This window comes from Natator depressus, chromosome 5 (genome assembly GCF_965152275.1).
Source record: "Natator depressus isolate rNatDep1 chromosome 5, rNatDep2.hap1, whole genome shotgun sequence".
Taxonomy (NCBI): Eukaryota; Metazoa; Chordata; order Testudines; family Cheloniidae; genus Natator; species Natator depressus.
In genome coordinates, this window is record NC_134238.1 from 102,053,392 (window position 1) to 102,077,423 (window position 24,032).

The 24,032-nt window shown below is 43.1% G+C and overlaps 1 protein-coding gene across 2 annotated transcripts in view; it reads left to right on the plus strand.

Moving 5' to 3' along the window:
- UHRF2 (ubiquitin like with PHD and ring finger domains 2) overlaps positions 1-24,032 on the plus strand; it is a 172,660-nt gene that overhangs the window by 12,174 nt on the left and 136,454 nt on the right. For both annotated transcript variants that reach the window (XM_074953331.1, XM_074953332.1), the window contains exon 2: positions 22,316-22,558. In XM_074953331.1, coding sequence (XP_074809432.1) covers positions 22,316-22,558 — 243 coding nt within the window. The remainder of the gene's footprint in view (positions 1-22,315; positions 22,559-24,032) is intronic.

Sequence of the window (24,032 nt, forward strand, 5' to 3'; positions counted from 1 at the left end):
ACCGGATCTGCAGGCAGCAATCGATCTAGCGGGGGTTGATTTATTGCGTCGAGTAGACACTATAAATTGACCCCCCCACCCCCCGAGCACTCTCCTGTCGACTCCTGTACAGTACTCCACTGCTGTGAGTTATTTTTTTGCTGAGCATGTATAGTTGAATTCTTGTAAGTTAAATGTGCATATTATGCGACTCTACTGTAAAATATTCTCAACTAAAAATAAAGGAAACAAATGTTTACATGTAAAAGAAAAAACACATACTAGAGCCCAGATTTAACTAACAAGGTGCCATCTCATCTAATAAGGCACTGCTTACCCAAAATCCTTCGCCGCATTTTTTCAACCAGGATGACTGGCAGACCCTCCTTTTGTAAGACAAAGCCTGCTTGAAGAATGCTAGGGTGTCACTGCACCCCTAAATATATTAGATCAATCCTTTTTTAACCTGTAAATGGCATTTTCCTCCTCTCCTCCCACTGTTCACCTCTTTCTGTTAATATTGCATCCTGAAGTGCCTGCAATCTCTTCATTAACATTTGACTCCGTATGCAAATAGATTATTATAAGACCTATAATACACAATAGTTGGTCAGGGAGATAAGTCTCCTATCTCTTGTCTGGAGGAACCTGTTTTAAGGCATGTCATTTCTGGGTGACTTCACTTTAACTTCAAGTCTGTAAGTATGTAATTTCTAGTCTAGATATACATATTTTTACAAAGATTTTGACCATTGTAATACAGGCTTTCATTAGATAGCAGTTCGTCAAAGGTTTCAGAGTAGCAGCCGTGTTAGTCTGTATTTGCAAAAAGAAAAGGAGTACTTGTGGCACCTTAGTCTAACAAATTTTATTTGAGCATAAGCTTTACTGAGCTACAGCTCACTTCATCAGATGCATTCATCAAAGAATGTCATGTGAGATGTATATACCAGACCCAGGGGATTCCTGTAATATTTATACCCCTACCATGCCCTCTGCCTGTTGGCATCAAGATGTCCTTGGGTCACACAGGCTGTTCTGGTTATTCAGAATATGAACTGTTCTCTGTGAAAGTGTTTCCTGATGAGTGTTAACTCCTTTCTTGATATCAGTTTCTCTTGTTTATGATCACTGCTTCTGTTTGTCCAGAAATATCTCTTGATAAACACCATAAAACAATTTCAGGGTTTTTATACGTTAGTAACATGACTGGCTGAATTAACCCTCAAAGTCCTTAAAGGGGAAACTTCCTGGGTTCCCTTTACAGATCTTCCTCCAGACTATTCAAATGGAGGCAGGGACCTCCCACGCAATGAGTCTTTGATCCTTCAACAGCTGCAACTCCCTTGGGATCTGCAGGAGTCTAGGTTCATCTCAGAAACCCTGGGCTTCCATGCCATATGGGGTGTTGGCTTTTTCCTTTCCCTGGTTTCCTGGTAATATGGTTCCAGTGAAGCTGTGCTACAAAACTCTTCCATCAAGGAGGATCCTGGGGATAGTCTTTGGACCAAAGCTATTCCTTCTCTTTCCTTCCAAGGAGTCCTAGTTTTTGAGTGTATAAAATCTGGATAGAATAAGAAATCTGTTTTTGACCTACTGTTAGAAAAATTTACTGAAGAAACAAGCAGTTCTGTTCCCTTCTGTACAATCACTCTAGTATCGGAGCACCTGAAGCTAGTGGTAGTGAGCTTCTCTAGAGTTCTTGAAAGGGCATTTAAAAAGTGATCAGATTTTGAGATTCAGACTTTGTACAGATTTCCAAGCGTATTATATTGTAGTCAGGGTGGAGCAATTTAAATCCAGGTGATTCAGGTAATTTTAAAAGTTCCATCGTAGCTTGAAATTATGTTTACAACTTTAGACTAGTTCCCCATATAATTTTAGATACCCACTGGTAACATGGAAAAGAATCTCAATTTTCCAAAACTGTCATGAGCTGAACAACATCTAATTACTTCTGGGAGAAACCTACTTCCATATATCCAAAATCAAGTGTTCATTCTTGTGTGAAGTGGCATGTGATAAACCCCCACATGCTAGAAAATGACCCGTCATACACTAACATCTAATTGTAGTTGAGTTCTCAGGCTTGAACATTTCAATAGCTTCAGCTGTTGAACATGAATTCCTTCTCTAGAATCAAGTTCTGTTTCTACTAGTTCCTATATTTGAAGGAACTCCTCAGCAAACCTTTCAGAATATTGTTAGCTTATAGCAAATGATCAGCATCCTCTTTTTAATTTAACTATTTGTTTCTCTCTAAGTACCTCACCATATTAGTCGCCCGTGAATTAAACAGTGTTTCAATCTTAACCTACGACCAAGAAGCAGGCTTGCGGTTTAACTAACGAGCATGTGTCTGTGCCTCTCCTGTGGTCATTTTTATTCTAGCATGGAGTTACAAGTTCTTGGTTACCTAAAAATTTGTTTCAGGATTAATCTTCAAAAGCATTCCACTTTCTTACTTGAGACATGAAAAATATACAGCTGTATTTGGTAGGTGCAAAGTGGCTGTTGCAAAAGAAGTTAATCATGTAGGCTCTGATCCCACAAATGGGTTCATGGAGGTCTCACTGGTATCAGTGGGACTTTGTGCCATCTCAGGGGCTCACCCACATACATTACATCACCGGACCAAGGGCAGGGAATAGATAATGTGATTTGTTTCCCTTAAAAGTCTTTAGGCAGTAACTTCTGGAATATATATACAGAAAGCCATGCATACTGTGACAAAATTCCTCCTCTGCCTTGGTGGGTCCTGCGCTTATTGGCTGATTTTTCTCCCCTCAGTGTGGCCACTTTCATGGCTCAAATCTGCCATTCACTCAGTTAGTCTCATCACTGGCCAGTGTGGGGGGGGAAAGGAAGAACAACAATCCCTGCAGTCTCTGCTGATCTAGTGGATCAGGGAACAGGCCAGAGACCTTCCCCTCTGGTGGAACCCACAGTCCAGTTCAACTCCTCCGGTATCAAGTAGGGAGTTGGGGGGGATAGAGGGATGGGGGGAACCCAGGCCTGCCCTCTACTCCAGGTTCCAGCCCAGGGCCCTGTGGATTGCAGCTGTCTACAGTGGCTCCTGTAACAGCTGCGTGACAGCTACAACTCCCTGGGCTACTTCCCCATGGCCTCCTCCCAACACCTTCTTTATTCTCACCACAGTACCTTCCTCCTGATGTCTGATAATGCTTGTACTTCTCAGTCTTCCAGTAGTACGCCTTCTCATTCTCAGCTTCTTGCGCCTAGCTCCTCACATGCACCACAAACTGAAGTGAGCTCCTTTTAAAACCCAGGTGCCCTGATTAGCCTTCCTGAATTGATTCTAGCCGCTTCTGCTTGGCTGCAGGTGTTCTAATCAGCCTGTCTGCCTTAGTTGTTTCCAGAAAGTTCCTGATGGTTCTGGAACCATCCGTTACCTTACCCAAGGAAAAGGGATCTAATTAACCTGGGGCTAATATATCTGCCTTCTATCACTCTCCTGTAGCGCCCGCCCACTTTCCGGATCCCAATAGGATTACTCTCCTGTAGCCATCTGGCCTGACCCTGTCACAATACCTACACTAATTTTCTTTCAAAACTTTCTCAGCTATATTAGCTGTATTCCATCACAAAACTAGTCCCACATGTATCTTATTTTTTTATTAGCGATTGCAGTTGATATCGCTAGTCACTTATATTAATGTATTACAGATAAACGGCTCCCTTCTTGGAAGTTATTGTAGTACATACAGTTAGACTTGTGAATGCTGTGCTACCTGTCTATATTCATATGCATGTAGTTCTGAAGATGGTTAAGGTCTGTCTATATGACGGATATTTATACCGATGTAATGACACTGGTTGTATATTGATTCAGCACTGGAGGTTTTCACTAGCATAGATATCCATTAAGCAACACTATTATAAATATTTCAAGTGTAGTCCGGTTCAGTCTCATCCTTTTTAAAATACTTCAAGGTGCCTAGCCACAGTAATTCAGTTGGAGAACTGGCTAAATCATGTTAATGATAGGATAGGCCCATAGAACTTACTTGGTTTAGATGGATATATTAAATGATGCTCCTTAATAGGAAACCATGTAAATAGAAAGTCTGTAGATAATTAGGAAGGCAGATCGCTAATGTGAATGTCTCTTGCTTTTTAAGAGACAAAATGAGAAGGGAAGAACTAGTAACATATAAACAAAAATCTGAAAGAAAGCTTTAAAGAAATCAGTGCTAAATGACTTTATGCACCTTAACTTTGGTACAATTTATAAAATCTCTGCAGATATATTAACTTTCACAAAATACAGCTTGACTGTGCTAACTAGTTGCCTGACAACTCTGAAGAGCTCTGAGTAAGCTCAAACTTCTCTCTCACCAGCAGAAGTTGATTCAATAAAAGATACTACCTCACCCACCTTGTCTGTCAGTCTGAGGCAGTAGTGGCAGTCATATGTAAAAAGAATTCTAACAGAGTACTACTGATCCCTAAGTCCTACCCCATGCTGCACAAATTTCTTAAAATTGGGCAGTTGGCTTTCATGTACCACCTTCCCTCCAGCCAGGCATCTCAGGGCTGACATTCTTATGAGTCATAAAAATCAGTATGGACAAGGATTTTCTTTAAATTTAATATAGTTTAGCATCTGGAAACTCAACCACCATGGAACCAGGTGCTCTCCAGATCACCAGCGAGTGTTTTACAGAAAACAGCTCAGGATCCTCAGTCCTTTGTAAACCAAATCTAATGTGCTTTTTGGGACTTGTGTTTCACTTGAATGGTTAAGAGCTTCTGGCTCTCTCAGGATACTTGCCTCTGTCTCATGCTGTTGTATGCTCTGACTTCAGCTCCTAACTGTCTACATAGGGCATCTATGATTTGAACTAAAATTATACAAATCTTGAGCAATTTGTGGGCTGCGGTAAGAGCATTGTGGTACTGAATGAGACTCTTTGAGTGAGTCCAGAAGGCATCTGCCACACACTGCCTGTCTTGCTGAATGCAGTTTGGTTTTTGGTGCTCCCCTCCCACGAGAGAAGGTATTGAAGGAAACTAAATGTTTCCTAGTACCAAGCGCACAGTATCAGGTGGCTGCCACTAAGCTGGTGGTGTTCAATACCTAACCTGTAGGCTGGATCTGATCCACTTAATGTGTTATGAGCCATGTGATAGATTCAGCAGAATCTGGGCTTTTGGAAGAAGGTGGTTGACTTGGCATACCAATGGACCAGAATTCTACAGCTGCTATTTTTCACTAGAATTGAAGCACCAGAAGTCTTTCCCTTTCCTTTCAGCTAAAAGACATTTGGAACTACACTGCTGCACAGTAACCAGAAGGGTGAGGTAGCTTGATTGAGGTGCAAGACAGTTTTGGAGGGGGAAAAAGATTACAGTACTAGAACCCTGCAGATACAGAGGAAACACTTTATAACTTCAGAAATGTTGTACTAAAATTTCATTTGTTTTAAAATTTTCCATGACTTGTTTTAATGTCTAGTACTTGCAGCATAAAATTCTTACTACTATATAATTTTTAGAGGACAGACCAACACTGGAACTGCTTGGAACTGAATAATGTGGTATAGTTGTAGCTGTGTCAGTCCCAGAATATTAGCAAGATAAAGTGGGTGAGATAATCTTTTATTGGACTGTATCTCCACTGCTACAGTGATCAACACCTCCCATAACACACCTTTCAAGATCCATGGATCCTACACATGCCTATCACAACATTTGGTGTACCTCATCTCGTGCACTAAACACTCCAATAACTATGTGGATGAAACCAGACAATCTGACTACACTTTTGAATGAACTCACATGGGAAAATAAGATGAAAACACCTTATCGCCTCTGGATGAATGCTTCTTACAAAGTGATCGTTCTATCACACTATCCTGTCCTCAAAAGAAACCTGCACACACTTTCAAAAGATGAGCCTGGGAGCTTAAATTCATTACTCTGCAAGACACTACAAATCATGGACTGAACACGGACAGTGGATTTATGGCTTATTACAACAATCTGTAACCCACTAGCCCCTACTTTTTGCCCTAGGACTGCAGACTTTGCCCTTTTAACTGCCCACTGGATGTTGAACGGTGCCTTTGCAATATATGTTAACTATTTATGCTAAACAATCTGTTTCATCTTGCATTTTGCTGTGTATTTGGGAGTACCTTTCCCAGATCTGAAGAAGAGCTCTCTGTGGCTTGAAAGTTTGTCTCTCTCACCAACAGAAGTTTGTCCAAAGATGATATCTCCCCCACTTTGTCTCTCAAAACTGAATAAAGAATTTCAGAAATATTAAGTAAAATCCTTCTAAGGGGACACAACTTCAGCTGAATCATGAACAGCACTTTTAGAGTGCTTTTAATTAAGCAAGCCCTGTTTAAAAAAACTTGGAATAAATGAAACCAGTGTGGTGCTACTATTCTTTTTTTCTTAAAACTTAAGATTACTACTTGAACTGAAACTGAATTAAACACCTTGAATTTTCCTTTAGACATCTGAGGAAAATTGCTTTTTAATAGGAAGTATTACTGTACATAATGGAAGTAACATTACTGAAACTTATGAAGTGGCTTACTTTCAGTTAAAGGGTTATCTTTTCAAAGCTGTATTGAACACACTTATTACAAGGAAAGTTGATGCAGTTTGTGGCTGTAAAAGCAGTCACTTGGAATGACAAGCAGTGCCTTGCTTTTTGCTGAATTCTAGTTGAACTGAATTTTGGTAATGTAACTAGCTCAGTGAACACTCAGATGGGTTTATTTTCCTGAGCCAGAGTAACAAGCTATTTTGAATCCTAGCTAGTTTTACTGTTTAGGTAGATTAAAGTAAAAGTAATATTAGCTGAAGATATAGTAACTCTGACAGATCTCAAGGGGTTTAAATAATTTTCCAATATGCAACATCTATTACAGGATTAAGAATCAGTGTGGATCTTTGTTTACTCAGTACAGTCTGCTAAGAAATCACTTGTTGAGGCGCTTTGGGTAGAGGAGGAATACAGCAGGATGACTTTTAAATTACCAATTTTAATCATGCCTTAAATTGGCAAGCGGGAAACCATAATGTAGATAATTCACTTCTAATTTTGTTTTTGTGCTCCAGTTCTTTCCCTAATGAGTTGATTTGTCATTTGGTTATTAAAACACTAGAACATTAAATTTGGTACTACTTTTTGCTAACCAGGGGACACATTAGCTATACCTTTGTTTAAGCAATTAAAGCTTAAAATATATTTAGTCAAATTTAATTTTTAGTTTAGAAAATGGTTAACTTTTCTCATGACTTGTATCATTTAGGTAGAAAATTTTTAAATGCACAAGAATGGCTTTTTATTAAATAAAACTACCTTAAATGTGCTGGACACAAAGTTATTGAAACGTGTCGCATTTAAAACTAAACAACAAAACATTATCTGTAGTCTCTCCTTTTTTGATTGCAATGTCTTTCAAGACATTTTACTAGTAGATATCATCCTCACACTTTGTTTTCCCCTTCCAATCCATGAATTGGAATAAAAATAAGCTTTTTTTTCCAACTCCCAGTTGGTTTCTCACCTTTGTATGAGCTTGTCATTGAATTGAACTAGTTGAATAAATTGAAAGGAAACATGTTCTGCACCAGCAGGAGAGATTACTGTTGTCAAAAACTGGTTTAAAACTGCAATAAACTCTGTTTCCCAGGTATTTAACTACCGTCTTCCACCAATTCCATGCTTTGACTTTAATTAAAACTTTGACAGTAAATTGATTAAATAAAAACAGTGAATTGAAATGACTAATACATTATAGTAGGGCTGTCAAGGGATTTAAAAAAAAAAATCTGTAATTGCACGATTAAATCATGCTGTTAAACAATAGAATACCATATATTTAAATATGTTTGGCTATTTTCTACACTTTCAAATATATTTCAATTACAACACAATAGGAATAGTACAGTGCTTGCTATATTTCTGATTACAAATATTTGCAGTGTAAAAAACAAGGAGAAATTGTATTTTTCAATTCAGCTAATACAAATACTGTAGTGCAATCTTTATCATGAAAGTTGAACTTACAAATGTAGAATTATATACAAAAAATAACTTATTTTTAATGCAATGTAAAACTTTTTAGAGCTTGCAAGCCCACTCAGTCCTATTACTTGTTCAGCCAATCTCTCAGACAAATAAGTTTGTTTACATTTGCAGGAGATAATGCTGCCTGCTTCTTGTTCAGTGTCACCTGAAAGTGAGAACAGGCATTCACACAGCAGTGTTGTAGTCGGTGTTGCAAGATATTTACATACCAGATGTGCTAAAGGTTCATGTATCGCTTCAGCCACCATACCAGAGGCCATGCGTCCATGCTGATTACCGGTTCTGCTCGAGAACCATCCAAAGCAGTGCGGAACGATGCATATTCATTTAATCCTGAGTCAAATGCCGCTAGCAGAGGGTTGATTTTCTTTTTTGGTGGTTCGGGTTCTGTAATTTCTGCATCAGTGTTGCTCTTCTAAGACTTCTGAAAGCATGCTCTACAACTTGTCCCTCTCAGATTTTTGGAAGGCACTTCAGATTCTTAAACCTTGGGTTGAGTGCTGTAGCTATCTTTAGAAACTCACATTGGTACCTTTTGCTTTTTGTCAGATCTGCGGTGAAAGTCTTCTTAAAACAAACATAGACTGCTATAACATGAAATATATGCAGAATGCGGGTAAAACAGAGTCAAGACATACATATTCTCCCCCAAGGAGTTCAGTCACAAATTTAATTAATGCATTATTTCTTCTTCGAGTGCTTGATCATATCCATTCCAGTTAGGTGTGTGCGTGCGCAGTGTGTACGGCTGTTGGAAACTCTTCCCTAGCAGCTACCCATCAGGCCGGCTGTGGAGCCCTTTGAAGTGGGGCCGGTATGGCGCTCTATATACGCCCCCACCATTCATTTCCTTCTTACTACCAGTGACGGTTGTTGGAACAGTGGTCTCTTGCTTACAAGTGTCCCACTAATCCCTGGCTCTTCTGCTAATCTCTGTATATAGTTACCCATTGTTAGTTAATAGTTCTTAGTTAGTTGTAGTCTTTAGTGGTTGCGGGGGCTTCCCCTCCGACAGGTGCCCCGTGGGGCATGCCATCCCAGGGCTTCAAACCCTGTAGTTCCTGCGCTAAGCCTATGCCCACGGGCGACACCCCCCCACAACTCTCCGGTGTCTGTTTAGAAGCCCATCATTGGACAAGTGCAAGGTCTGCAAGGTTTTCAAGCCTTGCACCAGGAAAGAGAGGGACATTTGCCTAAACCAACTCCTTTTTGGAGTCAGCTCCTGTCCACAGCAGAACCCGGCCCTGAGCCACCTCGGTGCGGAGCGCTCCTCCTGCGGTGCTGTCTGCAGTGCTGAGAGAGGACTTGGCACACCAACCCAGGAGCCGCCAGTTCCCCAGGCCACAGAAGTCTTCTCCCCGGCACCGCTCTCAGTCACTGGCTGTCCATAAGAAACAGGCCAAGGGGAAGTCGTGTGTGTCCCCCCCCCCCGCAGCAGCCTGCCACGGACACTACACCCCTGGAAGGGGACGGTGCAGGGAATGGGCCTATGGCCGACAGACCCTCAGGCCGGGCATAATTGTCATGGGCTCCTGTCTCCCCAAGAAGCCCTGCTCTCCTGGACTCGCTGTGGCTGCATGTGGGGGAAGTTATGATGTCCTCCACTCTGGACGCCTTTGAAGCCGCTAGGGGGCTTATGGAGATGACTGCACCCAAATCTCCAACTACGTGGCCTCCACTCCCTCAAGGCACAGCACTGTCCAGAGGCAAGCCTGCCATGTTCATCCCATTTGCCCCCTGCTCTGGGTCCCGGCACCGCTCCTGTGCCCCGCACCGGTCTGACTTGCGACTCCAGTCTGACTCGCGGCACTGGTCTCACAGCCCCGACCATCGGAGCCACTCCCGCTCGAGGTGATCGTCGGTGGATTGGTTGTGGTCCTGCTAGAGGTCCAGGTCCCACTCTGTGACCTCGCAGCACCGCTCTCAGCACCTGCCTCAGCCTGCACCTTCCAGTGTTGCTGCCTGCTCCCAGCACTGCTCTACATCACAGCACCACTCCACATCCTGCTGTCGCTCCCTGCAGCGGCACCACCCTGCACAGTGCCACCGCTCAACATCAAAACCCCCGTTACCCCTCACAGCATCCAATCCAGTCCATTGGAGGAGGATGCCTTTCTGGTGCAGTCTCACACTGCTTCCCCTTGGTCGTCCTGCTCGAGATCCCCCTCCCTCCAATCAGGCAGGGCATCATGGGCGTCTGAGGCACCCAGATCAGGGCCAGGGAGCCTAAGGCAGGACTATTTAGCACCCCAGTGGCAATTCTGGATGCCTTGGGCATATCATCAGGCCCAGGGTGCCCCCCTTCGCCTTCACATTTGGGATCTTCGCCTCTCAGAGGCAACCTTCAGCCACTCACCCCAGGACCCTTCACAAAACCCAGACCCAGCCCCGCATCCGCCTGTGGAGGCTACCCCCAGTGGCCATAAGGACCTGGTCTTTGAGGATCCAGAGGCCACCATGGAACCGGTCTTGCCAGTGGCTTCCTTTTTTGCCATCCCCTGATGAGGCGGTGGAGGCACTTCCATGTCTGGACCACCACCTGTGGACTACAGGGCCCTGCAGGAACTCCTCCGACGGGTGGCCCTCAATATGAACCTCCAGATGAAGGAAGTGGTCAAAGAGGAGGACCCTATGGTGGACATCCTGGCACCAGAGGGGCCCCCCTGGGGTGGCCTTACCCCTTATAAAGACTATTCAGTCCAACTCCAGAACTATTTGGCAAACACCTGCCTCCATTCCCCCTACGGCCAAGGGGGCTGAGCATAAATACTTTGTTCCCACTAATGGATATGAGTGTCTCTTCACCCACCCTCCCCCATGCTCTCTTGTGGTAGAGGCGGTGAATGAAAGAGAGACAAGGTCAGCAGGCCCCCACGCCCAAATCAAGAGATGCTAAACTGCTTGATTTGTTTGGAAGGGAATTTTACTCCACAGGGCATGTCTCTCTCTGTCTCTCTCTCTCGCTAATCAACTTGCAATCCTGAGTAGATAAAACTATAACTTGTGGTCCTTGATCTTTAAATTTAAAGAGCGTCTCCCCTTTGAGTCACGAGCAGAGTTGGGGGGGCCATTGCTGAAGAGGGATAAGCTGTTGTCTGGACTTCCCTCCAAGGCTCCCTGGATGCCAGGGACTCGGCAGCACGTACTCTGGCATCCAGGATTGCAGTGAGGCACAATGCTTGGCTCCAGTCCTCTGGTCTTCCCCTGGAAGTTCAGCAGACCATACAGGACCTTCCCTTTGATGGCCAGGGCCAATTTGCTGTACAAACAAATCCAGACTGCATAGCCTAAAGGACTCCCGGAACACACAGTCCCTCGGCATGCACATTCCGGCGACCCAAAGGAAGCCCTTTAAACCGCAGACCACCCAGCAGCGGTCTTTTTTCCCCCCTAGGCCTAGGCAGGACTTCTCCCATAAGAGAAGCAGATACAGTTGACGCAAGCTGTCGCGTCTTCCCTCTGGGCAGGGCCAGGGGCAATCCAAACCCTTCCCTAGACCCAGGATATGAAGGATGCTTATTTTCACATATCTATCACCCTGGCTCACAGACAGTTCCTCAGTTTGTGGTGAACAAGGTGCATTATCAGTTCACAGCCCTCCCATTCAGGCTGTGCACAGCACCTCGCATCTTCACCAAATGCATGGCGGTTGTAGCAGTTTTTCTCTGCCGCCAACACGTGCATATCTACCCATACCTGGACGACTGGCTCCTTCGAGGCCACTCCAGTCAGCAGGTAGAATCACAGGTGCAAATAGACGTGTTCAAATGATTAGGTATCCTTCTCCATGTCGTCAAATCCGTGCTGACCCCCAGCTCAAAGGATAGAGTTCATCAGAGCAGTTCTGGATGCAACTCAAGCAAGAGCGGTCCTGCCAGAGACTAGTCAACTGGCCTTCTCACAGATAATCTGCACCCTTTGCAGCTTCCCCACCACCACGGCAAGGCAGTGTCTCGGGCTGCTAGGCCATATGGCATCCTGCACTTACGTGGTTCAACACACCAGGTTACCACTCAGGCCCTTGCAAGCGTGGCTTGCATCTGTGTATTGCTCAGGCCATGACAGCCTAGACATGGTGCTGACCATCCCTCACACACCTTCGATTTCCTACAGTGGTGGCTGGATCCCTGCACTGTGGGCGCCACAGTTCCATTTCACCCACCCCAACCCACTTGACTTTGGTCACAGACGTGTCCACATTGGGCTGGGGAGCACATCTCGAAAACCTGACAGCTCAGGGCTTATGGCAGGTAGAGGAACTGGCTCTACGTATCAACATCAAAGAACTCTGGGCAAGCCGCCTCACTTGCAGGGCCACTGCATAGCGGTATTGATGGACCATACCACTGCCATGTTTTTATGTAAACAGGCAAGGCAGAGCCTGATCTGTCAGGAAGCCCTCCTACTGTGGGAATTTCGTCTAGCCCACTCCATCCTTCTCCAGGCCTCATGCCTGTTGGGCGTTCAGAACGTGCTGGCAGACAGCCTGAGCAGACGTTTCCTCACTCACGAGTGGTCGATTCACCCTGATATCATCCATTCCATCTTCTGCAGTTGGGGGTTTCCCTGAATCGACCTGTTTGCCACACAGGCCAACAAGAAGTGCCCAACCTTTTGCTCCTTCAGGAGCCACAGTCCAGGCTTGATCACATATGCATTCATGATTCCATAGGCCGATCAGCTGCTATATGCCTTCCTGCTATTCCTGCTTATCTGCAAGGTGCTTCTCAAAGTCCACAGGGACAAGGTGGATGTCATTCTGGTGGCCCCAGCTTGGCCTCACCAGTGCTGGTACCCGCCCCTCATGGATTTGTTGGTCCAGTCACCGATATGGCTACCTCTCACTCCCGACCTCATTACACAGAACCATGGTCGCCTCCTTCACCCAGACCTTCAGTCTCTTCATCCCATGGTCTGGAGAATCTATGGCTGAACCAGGAAGATCTCGCCTGTTTGGATCCGGTGAGACAGGTGCTTCTGTAGAGCGGCAAGCCATCTACTAGAGCCACATACAGGGTGAAATGGAAGTGGTTCTCTAGCTGGTGCACCCAAAGGCAGGTGCTCCCGTTCCAGGCTCCCATCCCTTGTATCCTGTACTATCTTCTGTACCTGAAAGACTAGCGTCTGGCATTTGGTGTTCTCAAGGTCCGCCTCGTGGCCATCTCGGCTTTTCACCCAGGCAATTCCAGGCGTTTGGTGTTCGCACACCCCATCATGGGATGTTTCCTGTAAGGAAAAGATACATTTCTCTTCTCTCCTCCCCCTAACCCCCCCATGAAGTCCCATCCCGGCCTGGGACCTTAACCTGGTCCTCTCCCGCCTCCTGGGCCTTCCCTTCAAGCTGTTAGCCACCAGAAAGGCAGTCTTCCAAGAGAAGCAGAGGAATGAACAAGAAGCAATCACCTCAGCACGACGCGTGTTTGAACTATTGTAGGAGCAGGATTTTATATTTGTACTATAAGAATTAATGTATGTCTTGATTTCATCCTGCTAGCCCTCCCCATTTGAATAGCAGAAAGGAATGACCCTCTGGTTCTATGAGATTGTTTTCCCATATGCATTACAATTAGGACCTGTTATAAAGTTTAGTTAATAAGAGACAGGATTTTTTATTGTGTTGTTAATTAGATTAAAGGAATGTCGAAGGCCTGAACACAATATAAACTGTTTCTGACCACAAGATTTAGTGATATTTAATTTCTGTCTTCTCTGTGAGAGACACTGTGAATGGGGAATGCATGCATCGGGAAAAGATAAGGGGTGAAGGCCATTGTTCTAGCCAGATGGTCAAGGAAGGAGGAGTGAAGAGACTTCATGACACCAGAAAATCATCAATGCGCATCCATAATGGAGGAAGGGCAGATTGACCCTCAGGGGAAGGCTGGCACCCCTAAAATTAAAGACAATTGATTAAATTGAAACCAGGACAGGATGACCCTCTCAAAGGTGTTTTGAAATGTTAACACCAATCAAAGAGTAACCGGTCAGAAACTGATTCAGCAAAATCCATAGACTTCAACAGAGGAAAAAAAAACTATAAGAAGAGGGTGCTTGGCCATGAGACTTTGGGTTCGCCTTGCCACACTCCAGGAGTATCGGATCGTGACCAACAGAGCCCTGCTCCCCTCTGCGACCAATCTGGCCGGCCACTAGATTGATCCAGACTCTGGACCGGTAACTATAAACATCAACTGGCAGGACTGTGTGTGTGATGTATTTACAATAAACACGGCATTTTGCCTTATCCCTCTTATAAGATCCTATTGGTATTTATTTTATTAGTGTAACACTACGGGCCCTCACTTCCTGAGCCTCTGTACACTATCTTTCATAAAGACCAGGTACAGCTTAGAGCAGACCTCATCCAGCTTTCCTCCCCAAGGTGGTGTCCTGTTTCCATATTAGCCAGGACATCTTCCTACCAGTCTTCTATCCAAAACCACACAACAGCCCTCACGAACAACAGCTGCACTTGCTGGATGTCAGGAGAGCACTCACCTTCTATATCAACTTCACGAGTCCGTTCCGCAAAACAACCCAGTTGTTCATTGCTATGGCGGAGCGGATGAAAGGTTTGCCAGTCTCTTCCCAGCGGATCTCCTCCCGGATTATGGCATGTATCTGTGCTTGTTATGACTTGACGAAGGTTCCTCCTCCTGCCATCACACCTCACTCCACGAGGGTGCAGGCCTCGTCAACAGCCTTCATGGCCCATGTACCTCTCCAGGAGATCTGCAGGGCTGCAACATGGTCTTCAGTGCATACTTTCACATCGCACTATGCCATTGTCCCACAATCTAGGGACGATGCTGCCTTCGGCAGAGCGGTACTTCGGTCAGCAATACGTTGACTCCGACCCCACCTCGGAGCTAAGGCTTGGAAGTCACCTAACTGGAATTGATATGAGCAAGCACACAAAGAAGAAAAAACAGTTACTCGCCCTTTTTGTAACTGTTGTTCTTTGAGATGTGTTGCTCATATCTATTTCATTCCCCCCATCTTCCCCTCTGTTGGAGTAGCCGGCAAGAAGGAACTGAAGGGGGGTTGGGCCAGCAGGGTCGTATATAGAGTGCCATACCAGCGCCACTCCAGGGGGCTCCACAGCTGGCCCAACAGGTAGCTGCTAGGGAAAAGTTTCCAATAGCCATGCACGCAGCATGCGCACACACCTAACTGGAATAGATATGAGTAACACACCTCGAAGAACAAGTTACAAAAAAGGTGAGTAACTTTTTTTTTTTTCTCCCCTAACAAGCATCTTTAGCATGGAAGCATGTCCTCTGGAATGGTGGCCGAAGCATGAAGGGGCTTAAGAACGTTTAGGAGATCTGGCACGTAAATACCTTGCCATACCGGCTACAACAGTGCTATGTGAACGTCTGTTCTTGCTTTCAGATGACATAAATAAAAAGTGGGCAGCATTATCTCCGGTAAATGTAAAACTTGTTTTAGTGATTGGGTGGACTTGTAGGCTCTAAATTTTTTTGCGTTTTGTATTTTAGTGCAGTTATGTAACACAAAAAATAGACATTGGTAAGTTGCACTTTCATGATAGAGATTGCACAACAGTATTTGTATGAGGTGAATTGAAAAATACTTTTTACAGTGCAAACATTTGTAATAAAAATATTAAGTGAGCAGTGTACGTTTTGTATTTTGTGTTTGTAATAGAAATCAATATATTTTAACAGTAGGAACACATCCAAAAATATGTAATAAATTTCATTTGTTCTATTTAACAGTGCGATTAATCATGATTAATTTTTTGAGTTAATCACATGAGTTAACTGCGATTAATCGGCAGCCCTAGGTTATAGTAACCATTAGGCTTTAATGTAGATTGTCAATTTGAGATTTAGTTCAGGTAGGTTTATTTAGCTAATTAAAATAGAGATTTAAAAAAGAATCGCTTTATTCACCCTGTCAAGGTTCCTCCCCCACTCTGAACTCTAGGGTACAGATGTGGGGACCTGCATGAAAAACCTCCTAAGCTTATCTTTACCAGCTTAGGTCAAAACTTCCCCAAGGTACAAAATATTCCACCCCTTTGTCCTTGGATTGGCCGCTACCACCACCAAACAAATACTGGTTACTGGGGAAGAGCTGTTTGGACACGTCTTTTCCCCCCAAAATACTTCCCAAAACCTTGCACCCCACTTTCTGGACAAGGTTTGGTAAAAAGCCTCACCAATTTGCCTAGGTGACTACAGACCCAGACCCTTGGATCCTAAGAACAATGAACAATCCTCCCAACACTTGCACCCCCCCTTTTCCAGGGAAATGTTGGATAAAAAGCCTCACCAATTTGCATAGGTGACCACAGACCCAAACTCTTGGATCTGAGAACAATGAAAAAGCATTCAGTTTTCTTACAAGAAGACTTTTAATAGAAATAGAAGTAATTAGAAATAAGAAATCCCCCCTGTAAAATCAGGATGGTAGATACCTTACAGGGTAATTAGATTCAAAACATAGAGAACCCCTCTAGGCAAAACCTTAAGTTACAAAAAAGATACACAGACAGAAATAGTTATTCTATTCAGCACAATTCTTTTCTCAGCCATTTAAAGAAATCATAATCTAACACGTACCTAGCTAGATTACTTACTAAAAGTTCTAAGACTCCATTCCTAATCTATCCCCGGCAAAGACAGAATATAGACAGAGACACAGACCCTTTGTTTCTCTCCCTCCTCCCAGCTTTTGAAAGTATCTTGTCTCCTCATTGGTCATTTTGGTCAAGTGCCAGCGAGGTTACCTTTAGCTTCTTAACCCTTTACAGGTGAGAGGAGATTTCCTCTGGCCAGGAGGGATTTTAAAGGGGTTTACCCTTCCCTTTTATATTTATGACACACACTGAACTACAAACAACCCCCTCCCCCTTCAAAAAAAACCCAACTATTTGGGAATATGAGGAAATTCAGTCTAAACATTAAGTAGTTTGCTTTTTCCTGTTCTGCTCCTCTTTATAACCACTTAACTCCTGTTTCCACAGCTATGTCCATGCTACTCTCCCTGGTGCTCTAATAGCAAGACTTAAGGCTCATCTGAACTTGAGTTGAATAAAAACTAAACATACAAGAAATCCTTTGTGAGGAATAAGGACGAAGACATACAGTTGCCATTGTTATCACTCTTTTATATCTATTAGTACTAGTGATCAGAAGTAGTTCATTACTTTTACCTAGTCTGTGTGGAGGGGGAGGAGAGTAGCAGGAATGCTGGCTCAAAAGGGCAGTGATGGCTTTTTTGGGTGCTAATGCCAGTCATGCTCCTGATCTGCCGCTCATAGATTAGTTGACTTTTCTCTCTGGGAAACAGAGTGACTGACCCTGGCAACAGTCTACAAAACTAATCCTGGATAGTTTGAGAACTTCTTGTGGCCCAGAAAAATAACTAGATAAAGGCTTCTTGTCTGCGACAAAAAACACTAGCTAACTGGCTCAAAGTGCAAGTGTGCTAACTCTCTGATAAAACTTTCTATCTACTTTGCCATAGTGCTTTAGGACTTTTATCTTCAGATTTTTTTTGTGGGGGAGAAAAGGGGGTAAACAATTTTGGTTCACTAAAGTTGACACACATACGTGGGAGAATGTTCAAATATAAAGGAAAGTTATCTTTACACATTTCCGGTCACTCTTTGACTATATTGATAACCCTTAAGAGGGGAATATGGTTCCCCCTAAGGAAGGGCAGTGAAGCTAAAAAAGTTTGATACATTTAACTCCATAGCCTGGGCAGGTGGAGACATGGCACCTAAGAATCATTTAACATTCTGTACCATGAAGCTGTTGTATAGCAATTCTGCAGTTTTGCAGGGTATAGCTTGCAGGCTGTTGCTCTAGCTGGCAAATATTGTTAACCTCATTTACTTCTAGTACTGGCTCACAGAAATTTAGAACTACTTTTAGCTAGTTACTCGAGCTATAAAATTATCCTTGTCCAAGAGATGGTGTGGTCAGAAGTAGTAGATATGGCAAGTGGAAGAAGTCTGCTTACCCCCCTGAGGAAATTGAATCCATTGCAGGGTGCCTAGAAATACAGATGCCTTTCTGTCTTAACAGGTGCATTCAGTTTAACATGCTCTTATACTTTGGCTCACCATTGGGGGCGGGGAGGGGAAGATTCTTCGAGAGAATTCATTACATCTTAACCATTTAGTTCAATATACATCTTCCTTGGGCATGGCTACACTGGAAACTTCAGAGCACTGTTGCAGGAGTGCTTCCACGGCAGTGCTTTGAAGTGTGAGTGTGGTAGTGTGTGAGTGCTGGGAGAGAGCACTCCCAGCGCTCCTGGTAATCCACCTCCACGAGGGAATTAACTCCGAGCACTGGGAGCGCGGCTCCCCATGCTCAGAGCCTGTTTATAATAGCGCTTTAAAGCGCTCTGACTTGTTGCACTCGGGTGTGATTTTTCACACCCTTGAGCCAGCAAGTTAGAGCGCTATAAAATGTAAGTGTAGCCAAGCCCTTTATCTTGGAAAGCACTTAGAAACAGAAACTTACCAACTTAGTTATAGCAGCCACTGTAGCTATTCACTGAAACATTTGCAGTGAGTTTTGACCCACTGTCTCCATCTCCCCTTGCCTTTGTGTCTTTTGAAATGCTAATAAAGACTTCAGGAAAGGAAGAATCCTCTAAAGGGTAAATCTAATGTGGAACCTCACCTGTAAGGAAGCCTTTACCTCAGGGGTTCTCAAACTGTAGGTTGGGACCTCTCAGGGGGTTGCGAGGTTATTACATGGTGGGTTGCGAGCTGCCAGCTTCCACCCCAAACCCCGCTTTGCCTCCAGCATTTATAATGGTGGTAAATATTTTTAAAAAATGTTTTTAATTTCTAAAGGGGGTTGCACTCAGACTTGCTGTGTGAAAGGGGTCACCAGTACAAAAGTTTGAGAACCACTGCTTTACACCAAAGAACAGTTCAACTTTCTACTGAAGTTCATCAATCACAGAAATGTAGGGCTGGAAGGGACCTTGAGAGGTCATCGTGTCCAGCCCCCTATGCTGAGACAAGACCAAATATACTTAGACCATATCCTCTTCATAATAGCCCTTAACGCATTTGTAGACTATTATCAGATCTTCTGTCATCTTTTCTCAAGATTAAACATACTAAGTTTGTTTTACTTTCCTCATAGTCAGGTTTTTCTAAACCTTTAATTGTGGTTGCTCTCCTCTGGACTCTCCAATTTATCTACATTTTTCCTAAAGTGATACCCAGAACTGGGACCCAGTACTCCAGCTGAGGCCTCACTCCTGTTAACATACCACAGAATATTAGCCTTTTTTGCACTTACATCACATCGTTGACTCGCATTTAGTTTGTGATCCATTATAACTCCTACATCCTTTTTAGCAGGACCTACCACCTAGTCATTTATTCCTCTGTTTGTAGTAGTGCATTTGATTGCCCCCCCTCCCCCGCCCCCCTCCTTAAGTGTAGAACTTTGCATTTGTCATTGTTGAATTTTATCTTGTTCACGTCAGGCCAATTCTCTTCCAATTGATCAAGACTGTTCTGAATTGTAATCCTGTCCTCTAAAGCGCTTGCAACTCCTCAGCTTAATGTCGTCCACAAATGTTATAAGTATACTCTCCAGTCCATTATCCAAGTCCATTAATGAAAATACTAAATAATACTAGACCCAGGACAGACCCTTGCGGGATCCCACTAGATACACACTCCCAATTTGACAGTAAACCATGAATGATAACGCTGAGCGTGGTCTTTTTCAACCAGTTGTACTAGTAATTTCATCTAGACCATGCTTCCCTAGCTTGAGATTGTCATGTAGGACTATAGTAAGGCTTTTTTAATAAAGTCAAGAAATGGTGCGTCTACTGCTTCCCCATATCCTCTAGGCCAATAGCGCTGTTAAAGAAGGAAATTAGATTGATTTGGCATGATTTGTTTGTGGTAAATCCATGCTGGCTATTCCTTAAAATGCTATTACCCTGTAGAAGCTTAAATTTGTTTAATAATTTGTTCCAGTATCTATCCAGGTTCAAAGTTAGGCTGAATGGTTTATAATTCCTAGGTCTTCTTTGTTCTCTTTTTTTTAAAAGACAGGTTCTGTGTTTGCACTTCTCCAGTCCTTTGGGACCTCACCCATCCTCCATGAATTCTCAAAGATAATTATGGTTCCAAGATTGCTTCAGTTAGTTCCTTAAGTACCATAGGGTGAATTTCTCAGACTCTGCAGATTTGAATACATTAACTTACTCCCCCCCCCCCCACTTGAGTTTCTTCCCCTTTGTTGTTAATAGTAATTGTGCTAAGCATCTACTCACAACTTCATTTTGTAAAGAAAAATGAGGCAAAATAGGCATTAAACATCTCTTTTCTTGATATTCATTACTGGCTCTCCTTCCCTGCTAAGTAGAGGACTACACTTTCTTCGTCTTTCTCTTAATGTATTTATAGACGCTCCTCTTATTGCCTTTTATGTCCCTTAGTAGGTGTAACTAATTTTGTGTCTTAAGGCTTGTCTACACTACAAATTAGGTTGACTTAAGTTAGGTCGACTTACAGCCACTGCAGCAATTATATTGGCTGTTGGTGTCCACATTACCCTCTCCTGCCAGTGGTGTACGTCCTTGCTAGGGGCACTTCCTGCGACTGAAGTGAGGCACTGAGAGCTGCAGGGGCTCAAAGCCACTATTGGAAGACAGGATACTGGGCTAGATGGATCATTGGTCTGATCCAGTATGGGCGTTCTTGTATTCTTATGGAAATCTTCTTCCCTCGCTTTTCTTTGCATGGAAGGAAAGAATACTGATCCCACTGTTGTTTGGTCTTCCAGCATTTCGTATGCTCATACAAGATTACATTTCTGATATAGGATAAGTTTTTTTTTTTTATTTCTCTGACTCACTGGGAGTAGTCCAATGAGGGCAGTGTCCTAAGCCCCGCTTGTCTTAGGACCCTGTGAGACAGGCAGTTCCCCCTGCCCGCCAGGCCAGCCCCCCACCTCTGCGGGGGAGCTGCGTAGGGCCCCAGAATAACTAGGGACGTCCCTGGCCTAGAGAGTCAGCATTGTGTATGCCCAGTGGTGCCTATGGAACTTTTTTAACTTGAAGACTTAGATGCTGAGTTTAGGTGCCTACAGGGCTGGGTGGGAGTTTTGTGGATTGCAGTAGAGCCTAAAACTGGGATTTAGGCATCTAAATCTAAGCTTTAGGCACTTAAATGCCTTTGTAGCTCGGGGGCCATAGTTCCTAACTGGCGAGTTAACAAGACTCGCTTGCTAAATAAACCCATATGTTTAACCACTTCTGGTCTTAAAGAAACCTGGAGTAGCAAGCTTTCTTTTCTAAGCCCAACTTGTGGGTGCTCTTGATACAGATGAGTTCTTTACTAGAACCCCGAAGGCCTAATATATGTCATTGCATTCTTTCTCTAATTGTAATCTCTCACAAAAAGTATTTGTTTGTTTTTGTTTCAAAAGGTAAACAATTTTTTTTTCCAATTACATTTTTACCCCTTTTTTGGCTGTCTGGATATTTTAGAAAACTGTGATAGTGAAAGATTATTTAAGTCTAAAATATTGACTTGCTGCTTTGAAAAGATTGGGAAAGTGTGAATTACACGCAATAGAATGGTTGTCAGTAAGACTTCATTTCCCCACACTTAACTACACTGTCTCCGATACTGTTATGTGGTTATGGTCTGCATTCTGAGTAGGAAATAACTGGAGTATACCAGATTTAAAAAATTTATTAAAGCTAATGTTAAAATTATATAATGAACAGACACTTTTCTCAACCTGTGTATCTGGGTATAGTGCTAGATTATCCACAAATACAAAGTTTGTTTTTAAAAGTCATATGATACATATAGTACATAATCAGCAATAACTCAAATTTAGGTGAATACATTTTAAGAGTACAGTTTAGTATCCAAGTATTCGGGTACATCACTCATGAAAAGTTGTAAGGAGACTTGGTTGTGGAATGCAAAATATATCAATGAGTGAAGATTGTCCCTCATGCGGGAAGGCCCAAATCCTGCCAAGATGCACAAGTATAGTTTTTATGCCTGTGAGTAATCTCATTGGATGAAATCTTGGTCCCGTTGAAGCTGTTCACTTCTAGCAAGAAAACTATAAAACGAATGACCACATAGAAGTCATTTAATTAGTATTTTAAAAAATGCTTTACCATTTTCTATTCCATGGAATTTATTGTGTTAAGAGGAAATTTTAGCAACATTTCTTAAAATGGAGCTTTGTAAAATAAAATCTACTTTTTTGACAGCTGGAAGATGGACATACTTTATTCGATTACAATGTTGGACTAAATGACATAGTTCAGCTTTTGATACGGACTGAGTCTGATGCTCCTACCAGTTCCTTGACTAATAAGGATGGAGAAGTCAACCCGTGTGCTGTTGCCAACTGTAAGAACAAAGTCAAGAGAACAACAGGGAGTGGATCGCCCAATCAGCCATCTACATCTGCTCGGTCATTTCTCATTGATCCTGGCATTGGATTGTATAAGGTATTTGCAAGTTTTGAAATCCTCTTGTTTTGTATTTCTAGGTTCAGTTCTATAGCTTATATAGACCCAGATCCTTGAAACACTCTTATGTGCTTAATGTTAAATTTGAAGTCAATGGGTCTATGCTCATGTTTAAGGTTAAGCATGTGTATAAGTATTAGGAGAATCAGGGCCAGTAGTACTGTCTGGATTGTTTTAATTAGAGGTTTAATTTAGAGATTTATCTAAAGTATTTGGGTAAAAATGATGATCATGTGCTTCAATTAAAAATATCTGCTACAGCACCCGGGTACAGCAGGTAACTTCATTATGATGGGATTTAGGTGTTTAGTTTATGATGTCTAAGGCTCTGATCAATATACTGAAGGCACATTCTTAAGGTAAGACATGTGTAAGTACCTTGCTGAACTGGGCCTAAAATAATAAGCCGTCTTACAAAAAAAGTGTTTAGATTTAAATTTGCACAGTAAGAGGTCAAATGTATTATTTAAAAACTTGGTCTTTTTTCTCCTCATCTGGGCAGATCTAGTCTTGTTACAATGTAGATGGAAAAACTAGAAGTTACAGATTTCATGGTAGGCAGCCACTTTTCTGCTTTGTCCAGCTTCGGTCTACCTTGTGAGAAGTTTGAGAGCAGTCCTGTGTACAGGGTAGTGTTCAAGGCAATAGAAGAAAAGTGTTACATGTACCCGAGCTGAGTCTTACAGTTTGAGTTGCAAGTTGGAGAAACGTCTTCATGAAGCTCACTCTCTTGATATGAAGTCACTTTAATATGTCCTAGAAGTGGTTGTTACAATATCAGTGTAACAGACGGGAGATACTTTTTTTGGTCATACATCACTTGCACTGTCCAACAACATCCCATACAATTGGCATTACTACACCACCTATTAGGAAGCAAGGAGGCAAAAAACCTGTCAGCTACATCTGATGTAAACGACACCAGCTTTCCCACTTCCTATCCACTAATTTCCTTCCTTCCTTTCACTAGAAGCATAAAGCCTGTTCTTCAGCCCCTGTGCTCCCTTTTCACCTTTCATTAGGGCTGTGTCTACCCTACGCAGCTTTTAACGGCATGTCTGTGTTACAGCCGTGCTGCTAAAAGGGGCACAGCATAGCTGCTGTTTGTCAGCTCTCCTGCTGACAAAAAACTTCCACCCCCGCTGTTCACACTGGCACTTGTCATCGGCAGAACTTTTGTCTTTCAGAGTTGTTTAAACCCCCCCCCCCCCCGACAAAAGTTTTGTTGTTCAGTTGCCAGTGTAGACATAGCCAAGAAAAAGACAAAGGAAGATACCACAAATCAGAACATAGAAAAGATGGATTTCTCGAAGAGAAGTGCTAAAATAGGCACTTATCAATAGCCTTAAGAAATTGAGGTAGGGGCTTTAGAAAATAAAATAACTTAAACTCCTTTTTTTTAGAGTGAAAAGGAGAAGGCAAATTATCCTTCTTCTTGCCCAGAAAGGGACCA